Source organism: Meles meles, chromosome 2 (assembly GCF_922984935.1).
Source record: "Meles meles chromosome 2, mMelMel3.1 paternal haplotype, whole genome shotgun sequence".
Lineage (NCBI taxonomy): Eukaryota > Metazoa > Chordata > Mammalia > Carnivora > Mustelidae > Meles > Meles meles.
Genome location: NC_060067.1, coordinates 60206530 through 60216429, shown reverse-complemented (window position 1 = coordinate 60216429; position 9900 = coordinate 60206530). Strand labels below are relative to the sequence as shown.

The window sequence follows — 9900 nt, the reverse complement described above, 5'->3', positions numbered from 1 at the left end:
GAGAGAGGCTTAGAGACAACACGTTGTCCAGGAGGGCATGTGAAACTAAAAGTTTATAAATTAAAGGAAAAAGAAAGATAAAGCGAACAGAGCTTCCAAACTTCACAAATCTTTTTAAAGTTAATATTCTAGTTGAGTGCACGTGCCCTTAAGGAGGCAAAAAGCAACAAGGTTGACAGGATCATCTGTCTTAGGGACGGGGCTGGAATGGGAGAATCTTGGGTCAGAATGCAGGAATCGTGAAGAATGTTAGAGACAGAGGGCCGGGCATCTGAACTGCGGGGTATGCTGGGGAAAGGCCGGTCAGGGATATTCACATTGAATACAAAAATAACCGTTATTTGAATACAAACAACCGAAAAGTGCTACAAGTTTTAACCTCCTTCAAAAAAATAAAAAGAAATAAAAGAAAGTTTCTGCCAAGGGCTGTTGGGTTTGCCCTTTCCCGATACCGAGAAAGGTCCCGGAAGCTCCAGAGTTGGTGGTGAACTTCGGAGAGGAAAGATTTTGGGGGGCCTCTGCCCAGCCCTATGCTCAGAGGCTCCCATCTTTACATTCAGCACCCAAAAGGGCATCCCAACCCCAGCTCTGACATGGGGAGGGGTGGGGCAGAGGGCCCAAAAAGCAAAACTTTGACGGTTCAAATCAACCCCCTATGGCTCGGGGCTCCTTGGGGCTGTCAAGGTTCTGCACCCGTTCCTTACAAATGCAATTTCCAAAAAAAAAAAAAAAAAAAAAAGATATGTAGATAAACATAGATTGGTAGCATGGATACCATGAACTATTGTGGCCTACTGCACGAAGCTCCCAGCCAGCCTGAAATTCTGGGGATTCAGGCTATGTGGATCCAGGAGTTCTCTCCGCTCCAGGTAAACGCCGTGTCCTGGCAGATACAATCGAAATCCAACTTTGTTGTGATAATAAATAATGTCCAAGAGCTTCCACGCAGGCAACGGGGGAGCAAGGACCCTAGGCCATAGGGTGCCTTCAAATTAGAAAAAGGCGCCCCCTCTGGGCAGACTCAGTCCCGCTGCCAGGCGCACTCCTGGATTTTGAGCCTGGGCTGGACTGCATCCTCCACTTGCCCCCTCGCCGAGGCGCCCTCGTACAGAGCACAACCTGCACAGCCGTCAGCGGCCGTCCAGAGCTCGGATCCGGGGATCGTTTGCTGCCTCGACCCAGGCCGGCTCACTGGGTGCCCGCGGCGGCTGCACACGTGGAGAGTGCCCAGCCGGGGAGGCAATAGTAAGGGTAATAGTAGGAGGGCTGCAGTGGCAGCAGCGACGGTGGCCGCAGCACCTCGCCAGGCAAGTACTGTCTCTGGTCGTCGCGCACCAGCACTTTCACCGCCACCTTCTTGGCGGCGGGCGCTGATGCCAGCAGGTCGGCAGCCATCTGCCGGCGTTTGGTCTTGTAGCGACGGTTCTGGAACCAGATCTTCACTTGCGTCTCGGTGAGCTTCAGCGACGCGGCCAGGTCGGCGCGTTCCGGCCCGGACAGGTAGCGCTGGTGGTTGAAGCGCCGCTCCAGCTCGAAGACCTGCGCGTGGGAGAAGGCGGCCCGCGAGCGTTTCTTGCGAGGCTTGGGCGCGGCGGGCTCCTCTTCCTCCTCCGCGCCGCCCGCCGGGCCGCCCCCGCCGCCGCTTCGGCTGCACAGCGCGGGTACGCGGGCACTTCCGGGGCCAACAGCGTCGTCTTCGGCCGTAGGGCTGCGGTCGCCTGCGAATCCCAGTGGGAACAGAAACAACAGACTGTCAGCGCCGCAAACAAAGGAGGTCTGGCCCCAACTGCGGGGGGGTGGGGGTGGGGGACGAAAATACGCTTTGATCCCAGCAGAGCGCTTGGCGAGGGTCTGTAAGCCGCGGGTCCGTTAGACCCGTCTCAGAACCCTGTTCCACTAGCTTCTTACATCTAGGCCTGTCCCGTTCGGGAAGGGGACTCCGCCGCTGTATCAGGGCTGTGTGGCCAAGATCCAGCTCCCTGCCCTCCCTGGGCCCCAGGCTTCCCTCAGTAATGTGGCGGCACCAGGCCTAAGCATCCTCACAAGCCTTCTCAGTATTCAGCGCTGAGCTCTGGGGTGGGGTGGGGGCAGAATTCTTGGTTGCTCTCTCCCTGGGTTTACCCGCCACCGGCACACTCACGCTTATACACACTCATCGGTGCAGCACACATGTGTCAACTGCACGTAAGGGGAAGATGGGGACCCGAAAATCCTCGGACAGATGTATTCTGAGTCTTACCCCCAACCCCTCAACCTCCCAGAATTGTGTGAGATCTGTGGCAATATAGCAGCCTTGGTGGGTTTCTGTCTGTCTCTCTCTGCAAGGAAATGAGAAGATTGAGGGGAAGAGAGAGGGGTGCCCCTGCTTCATGTCTTTGAACCTTAATCTGACGCCAGCTCCTCAGCCTCTTCCTGGATCTCCCCACAGAACCCTAGCAGAGAGGTTCAGAGCTCTGGCCTCTGGCAAGTACTATTTACTTGGAGCCAGGGTGAGGCCTACAGCAGCCCACAGCGGAGTGTGCGTGGGGTGTCTTTCTGACCCAATGACCTGCCAGCTCTGGCAGGGATGTTCCTCTCCGTGCTACTTGTGGAATGACCCACATTAAGGCCCCCTGCCTTCAGCTGTCTGCAGCGTGTGCTGCCAGGTCTTGGGTCCTCAGCCCATCCCAGCTCCCCTGAACTTGGGGTCTGGGAAAGCTAAATAAGCCCTCCCCCCAAAGCCCAGGCTTGGCACATGCATGTTCAGTACCACTTAGAGGTATCCCTCACCACCTATCCTTAAGCAGAGGACCTCGGAGCCTTGGCACCTGGAGTTGGGAGCATTTCTGCTCTATGGACCAGGGACCATGGCACTTACTACTCGAGGTCTCTGGGCCCCTGGATCTTCTCTGTCGCTGATTTGGGGGATTTGGACACAGGGCGGAAGCACTGGCGATGGACTTAAAGCTGTGGTGCAGTGGTGTTCTAGGGCACAATTGCCCCAGGACGTCTCAGGCCTCGCCCCAGGACGCAGGCTCTGAGGAGTTTCTCGGTTCTTTCTCGGGCTCGGTTCCCAGAGAATTAGAGCAGCCTGCGCCAGCGCAAAGAGCTTCGGGTCCTATCCAGCCCCAGGGCCCCAGGGCATAGGGTACTTACAGCAGGCCCACCCCATTCGGCATGTTTTCCCTCCTTGCCAGCCCCTCTGCCCGGCCCCCTTCCCCGCCAAGCCTCGGCAGACCTGAGACGCTGGCCGACATCTCGCTGTCGCTCCTGCCTGCGGCTTCCTCCTCCAGGTCCTTGGCGGTGGGCAGCTCGCAGACAGGCTGGCCGAGGCCCAGGGTCCCCCCTGCACAGCCGGCCCCGCTGGCCCCCGGCGCGACCACACAGCGCCGCCCGCCCTCGTTCTCCTCGCTCAGCGCCGAGTCCGAGTCCCAACCAACCAGGCTCTCCGCGGTCCGCGCTGCAGCCGTTCTGGTCCCGGCAGGCGACGCCAGCAGAGAGTCCTCCGCGCCCCCCAGAGCGCCCGCGTCTGTCTCCCCGAACAATCGCCAGCAGCAGACAGCGGGCGCCTCAGCCACTGCCACTGCGGTGCCCCCGGGTACCGGGCGCCCCTCTGGCGCGGGCAGACCTCCACGCTCCTCTTTCTTGTTGAGGATTGCCTGGATGGAGAAGGGCGTCAAGGTGTTGGCGCCGCGCACAGCCATCTGCGCCGTGAGCCAGGGCGGCCGGCCGGCCGGTCGGCTGGGGCGCGGGGCAGCTCCGAGCTGGACTCAGCGCGCGGGCCGCCGCAGCGCGAGTGAGCCGGGCTCGCGAGGCCCCAGCAGCCCACTCCTGCGCGGCCCAGCAGCCCCCGCCTCCCTCTGGCCCGGGATCAGCGCCGACCCTCACCCCCACTTCCGAGGCCCACCCCTCCCGAAGACCCCCTCCCCCCCAATCCAGAGCCAGACGCTCGACTTTCGCAGCTCAGCTGGATTATCTCATCGCCTCGCGCCCTTAGGGGCGGGCCGGGGTCTGCCCCCTCGGAGGATGTTGGGGGCGGATCGGCGGGGCCCCCACCGCGGCTGCAGTCCCCTCCTGAGCGCCTCCGGGGCGCACGGCCGGAGTCACTTTTTCTTTGCGCCTCAGTCTCTTCACTGGCTGCAGGATTTCGCTCCTGGTTCGTCCTTTCCTAGTTGGTCCGGCTCTTCCGGAGCCCACCTCCAGCGGCGGCGGCGACGACGGCGGCCTCTGGATTCCGAGAGGCGCGGGGCACCTTTTTACCCCCTGCTCTGGTTTTATCTGTTTCTTCTCTCTTTCCTTCCCTGGCGTTCCACCGTATCCCCCCTCCCGCGCGGGTGTCATTCCTCACCGCTGAGTGACAGCTTCAGGCCACGCCCCTTCACTGGGTTGTCCCGGGCCCTCCAGGCCGCCTATTGGCTGGCTCCAGCTGGGCGACGTTGACTTTAACAGACAAAACTGGGCACGTCGCGCGGAGAAAGTCAGGGTCTGGCTTAACCCCTTTCCTCCCAAGCCTGGTCCTCGAAGCATCCTCCAGCAACCGGGAGGCTTACCCGCCCACACACGGTGTTTGAGAAACCACGTTTCTTATCTCCGCAGATGTATCCACCCATTCCTGCACTTTTGTGGAACACGATATTTGATAGTCGAGTCGAAATCTAGGCGTGGGAGTGTGGGGAGGGGGGAAATCCAAGATAACGCAGTTCGGTAAATCGCGCGCTCAGTTTTCTGTTTTCTAGGAAGGGTGAAAGATAAGAAAAAAAAAAATTTTTTTAACCTTTATAGTTTCAGGGCTTCCTGACTGCTAATTCTTTTCACGGAAATAAACAATTAAAATCACTAGAAATACTTTTTTCCTTCATCTTATTTTACTTGATTCGATTTCTATGGAGGAATTAAAAAGAAAAAGATGAATACAGTTAGAGGCGAGAAATGAGAAGTCATCTTTGGGAGAGTTTCTGGAAATTGTGCATTTTCCCTGGACGGCTAATACTGAATTTAATTGGAGTTTGTCAAATTTTACACCAGGAAGGAGGGAAAAAATATTTTAATTTGTTATTTAAATATTCTGTTACTTGTGAGTGGAGTAAGATTAGAAAAGATATGTGTTTGTTTAAAGGACTATGTGGGAATTATCGTACTCATGATCCTGAACTGACGACATTAAATTAATTTTCTTAAAAAATAAGTAATGAATTGTTTTATGTAATAGAAGGAACCGAGCTATGAAACACAAATATTGTAGTATGAAAACATTTGTTACTTACTTACATTAATTATTTTAAATAAAAAATTTGCTCAAGTATCATACTTTACTGCCTTCCATAAATTTTACAAAGGCTTAACACTAAAGACACAATTTGAACCATTAAATAAGCTTGAAGAACTGCGATTTTAGTTTAGTAAATTGGTGCTCTTGGTGTCACTAAAATAAATAGCATTTCTCCCTGTTGCTTTCTTTTTGGTGGTTCTTGTGCACTGCAGTACGAAATACACACACTCTTCATGGTTTTCAGCTCAGTGTGTTGGAGGGGAAGAGGGCTTTGCAGCATCTGTACTTTCCAGAATTTTAGCTACATGATGCTTTTTTTGCATCCCCAATACACTGCAGTGCAGATCCTGTAATGTATTTGGGTTACAAATTCTCACTTGGAAAGATCATTGCCCTTTCTAGCTCTTTAGGGTTAAATCACTTTTGAGGGAAAGGTGCTTAAATTTGGTGTCAGTATAACACAAATGTAAGAAACGGGATGCTCTTCAGGCCGGGAGGGAAACAGAAGAGAATGCTTCAGAGTTTTCAAAAGAAAGCGTGTCCTTTCCTTCCTCCCGCTGACCTTTATTTACTCTTTAAATTACCTCCCTCCCCCACCATCCTGTTACTCTCTGGTGATCGGGTCTAGGAGGAGACTGACACAGGTCCCCCAGAAGGTGAGAGATGGACAGGTGTGAACTGTGTGCCTTTGTGTGGTGAGGGCTTGGTGTGAACAAATAATAGGGTGAGTTCTGCACACACAGGCAACGGAGATGTTCTGGGTGCTGAATGACCTAGTATAAGTAAGTTTGGGGGCTATACAAAGACTTACTTGTAAATAGCAACTAGTATTTAGTTGTCCCTCCCCCCGCAATATATTTTTAAAAAGAAACCCAATCCACAGTAGGATATGCCCTTTGCCACAGTCTTCAGCAGAGGTTGTCAAAGCATTAAAGATGCAGTTCCGAGGAGGTTTTGAGTTGTCCGTTTTCTGTGCGTCCCCAGACTGCAAGACAGTGGCTGCATCCCGAGACTTCAGCAGGCACAAAGTGAGAGAGACCCGTGTCATCTCTGGGCAACTGCCTCGGCTGTCGACCTCTAAGTCTGGTGAGTGGCTGCAGGCAGGGCCAGGAGGTGTGTAAGTACCCTGGTCTGGAACTACAACTAAAAGCTGCTAGTAAGGGGCTGGGTGGGGATGAAAAGGCTTTCGGGGACGGTGAGCAGAAGTGGTCATAGGCAGAGATTGTCCCGGACACGCGCAGAGTCAAGGCCGGTGAGTTGGGGTGTCTGTCGAGGGCTCGGCCCGTCAGCGGGTGCCAGAGGGCAGGGGGTCCGCGGGAAAGGGGCGCGTCCGCGCGGGCGCAGCGGGGCCCCGTTCCCAGTCCACTAAGGCCATCTGCCCCTGGAGTGGCCGCGAGCTCCTGGAACCCCGCGGCTGCTTGACCGCGCCTGACCTTCCGTCGGCGCCGCGCTACGGCCTTGGGCCCGCCGCGGGAATCGGCGGAGCCGGGGAGCCCCGGCAGCCGGCCAGCCTTCAAGGAGGAGGCCGGGGAGCTCCGCTTCCGACCCCTCCTCCCTGGCCCCACGTTCCGCTCTTTCCTAGTCTTTTCCCTCTCCTCCCTTTCTTCTCGCCTTCTTTCTCCTCGGCTGTTTGGTTCCGGCGCGCCCCTGGAGTGCCGCGCCCTCCCGCCCCAGGAACGGCCCCGGCCGGAAGCGCTGCGGGGCAGCGAAGCCTCGGGCGGCCGCGGGCGCAGGATGGGAGGGCGGTGGGAGAGGCGAGGGGGCCAAGAGAGGGGAAACCCCGGCCCTCCGGCGCGCGCCGAAAGTTGCTGAGCACGCGTCTGCGCCCCTGCCGCCTTCCACCTGCGTCCTTGCCCGTCCTCGGTCTGCGTGGAGGGGAGGAGAGACAGTCTTCTGTGCGGGAAGAGGCCCCAGGGAGTGAGGCCACTCCCGCAGTTGCTGTGCAGTGGAAGGCCACGCGGGACTTGGCCCTCAGACGCCGAGGACCTTGATTGAAGTCACCTGCTTTCCCTAGGCCAGGATTCCCAGTCCTTTAAACGAGGGCTTGTGTGTGGCGTCTTCCAAGGCGCTCCGAACCGCGCGCACTGGCGTGCGGGCGAGAAGAGAAGGCGGTGCAGGCTCGTCAGGGCCAGGTCTAGGCAGAGGTCGCGCCCGGGACTGACCGTCTGTCCCCACCCGCAGGCTCCTGAAGGCACTCGAAGCAGCCGCAGCACCCCAAACTTCAAGCTACACGCCACTTTCCCGCCAGCAGACACCGACTCCTGGGTTCCTAAATCATCCTTTTCCTTACTTCACTAGGGTTTTTCATGAAGATGGTTCAGGTATATTAGACTGAAGAGAGGATTATTATGGGCCAAGGAGGTTCTGTATTTAAACAAACGTCGTTTACCAACAATATGCCAGGAGCCACAGCCTATTGTTTTACTTAATCTACACAACCCTGGGGGTGTGGTTGGGAGAAAACATGATTGTCCCCATTTTATAGATGAGCAAACCGAGCCTCAGGGAGTTTAAATGACTTGACATCAGAAAGTGGCTAACTCAGGATTTACATCGGTCTACTCCAATCTAGCTGGGTTTTTTACTCTAATAGTGCCCCCCCCCTTAAACCTTCACATTTATTCTCGTTAAACCTTTCCCATAGTCTTCCTTACCCATTTCTGTGCTACTCATTCATCAGAAACGGAGCTCGGAACTCAAGAAAATCAAAGAAGGGACCCGGGCGGGCAAATATGACGATTTTTCTGTTCCGAGCGTTTGAAAATAAAGGACTTTAAGGCCTGCAGATCTGAACCCAAACCTTGTTACATACAAAGAAAGAAACGCCGTTTTTATTTTAATCAATAAACTAAACCGTGTGTAGAGGGAGACAGCCAGGTGATGGAAGTTAGCTGGGGACCTGGGAAATATGGGGACCTGAGTTTGCTCGAGGCTCCAAGATGCAGTGATACGGCCTCACGGAAGACACTTCGGAGCTTCGTTTTCTTACCTGTAAAAAGCCTCTCAGGTTTAAAAAGAATTGTGACGGGCTCCGGACCCGCCTGGGTACAGTGGAGGACGAGCGCCACCTAGCGGGCACCTCTGAGGGATGTATGGCGTTCTCCTCTAGAGAAGAACAGTGATCTGCAGCATAGAAAGAAAGAACATGTTGGCTTCGCAAAACGGCATGTTTTTACTTTTAGTTTTATGTTTCCCCAGTCTCGCATTGTCAGTGATGTAATAGCTGAGGTGTTCCATTTTAAAAACTCATGCAGACCCCGTCCGGAACCCCGCTGGAGACTCCCCGCGCTCAAGGCCAGGGTAAGATGGGATTCCCCCAGGGCGTGCCAAGAGACCAGTTACAGAATCGAAATGGTTGCAGTGGGGAGATCCCAGGGACCTCCTGACCTAACAGCACCTCCATTCCTGGATACTGGCTCGGTAGGCTGCGTGCTCCACCAGGCTCCCGATGGATGGCGATTTAGGACATGCACTGTGTTTACTGGGGCCGTATGAAGGTTTTCCTGTTTCTTCAGGAGCTAGTTTCTTTATGAGATTAATAAGGGTATTTCACCTCAAACATCAGAAAGTTCAGGCATTACAAACAAACCCATCTTGTCCCTCGGGTTTTATTTTCTCATTTGGGTTGTCTATTGGACAGTGGGCAGATGATAGTGCTAATAGAGGGGAGGGCAGGTAAGTCTGAGGAGCAAGTTTGAGTAGATAAAGAGGAAGATGTTATATGGCATTGCTTGTGTCGAATTTGAGATACAAGTGGAGTGCAATGCAAGTGCAATTATTTTATAATTGTATTATAAAATACAAGTGGAGTCTTTGGATTTTATCCTCTTCCTGTCTCTAAGGAACTATCCTGGGGGTCTCAAACCCTTATGCCAATTTCTCCTTGCAAACTTATTTACCTTCCAACTTATTTACCTTTCTCTAGTTTCTTCCCCTCATTCATTTCCTATTCACCAAATATTCCCTGAGCGCTTACAGTGTCTCAGGAGAGTTTCTAAGACCTGGGGTGGAAAGCGCTGTAAGGCACTGCTCCCCACAGGTTAACATTCTAGTGGAGGAATACCATCCAGAAACAAGTGTCTGATGAAAGCAGCGGAGCGACATCAGATGGTGTTAGTGCTGGGAAGAGAAGGAAGCAGAGTGATGTGACTGAAGCTGATTTGGGGTTGCTTTAGATGGAGTGAGATTCGAGGCAGAAAGAGATATGGAGGACATTTCGAGGGAGAAAGTACTACACGGGGCGTACAGTGGGGAGAGTCTGTGTGCTCTGGGACGGGGGCAGGACATTCCTGTGGCCAGAGTGAAGTGGGAGGGGCAGAGTGGTCAGGAACGAGTTGGCAGGGGCTTTATAAAGCACAGTCAAGGGCGTGAACTTTATTCTAAGTGTGATAGGAAGCCACAGGAAGATTGTAGGCACAGAGCTAATGGAATATGAGTTTCATCTGGTTGTTCTGCAGCAAAAAGATTCCAGCTGTGGCAAATGCGGAATCAGGGAGACTCGCTAGAAACTAGTGAGTCCTATGCAGAGATGGTGGCCTGGGTTAGGTGGTGCTGGAGATGGAGGAAATAGATTTAGCATCTATGTTGGTAGTGTTCTTTTTTTTTTTTTTAAATATTTTGTTTATTTATTTGACACAGACATAGATCACAAG

General features: G+C 54.1%; 1 protein-coding gene across 1 annotated transcript; it reads right to left on the bottom strand.

Annotated features, from left to right (window-relative positions):
- Positions 1 to 1043: 1043 nt before the first annotated feature.
- Positions 1044 to 3693, bottom strand: NKX3-2 (NK3 homeobox 2). The gene is made up of 2 exons (XM_045986992.1): positions 3218 to 3693; positions 1044 to 1718 (listed from the first exon to the last, which is right to left on the bottom strand). Exons 1-2 carry the CDS (start codon positions 3681 to 3683, stop codon positions 1189 to 1191), a joined length of 996 nt encoding a protein of 331 aa, XP_045842948.1. The 5' UTR covers positions 3684 to 3693; the 3' UTR covers positions 1044 to 1188.
- Between the last annotated feature and the right edge of the window lie 6207 nt (positions 3694 to 9900).

What these genes read in the sequence shown, in the direction of transcription:
- NKX3-2 (XM_045986992.1), bottom strand. Translation starts at nt 3,683, where the DNA reads ATGGCTGTGCGCGGCGCCAACACCTTGACGCCCTTCTCCATCCAGGCA. An exon ending in GATGTCGGCCAGCGTCTCAG is followed by an intron (nt 1,719 to 3,217) that starts GTCTGCCGAGGC and finishes TGGGATTCGCAG; the next exon opens with GCGACCGCAGCCCTACGGCC.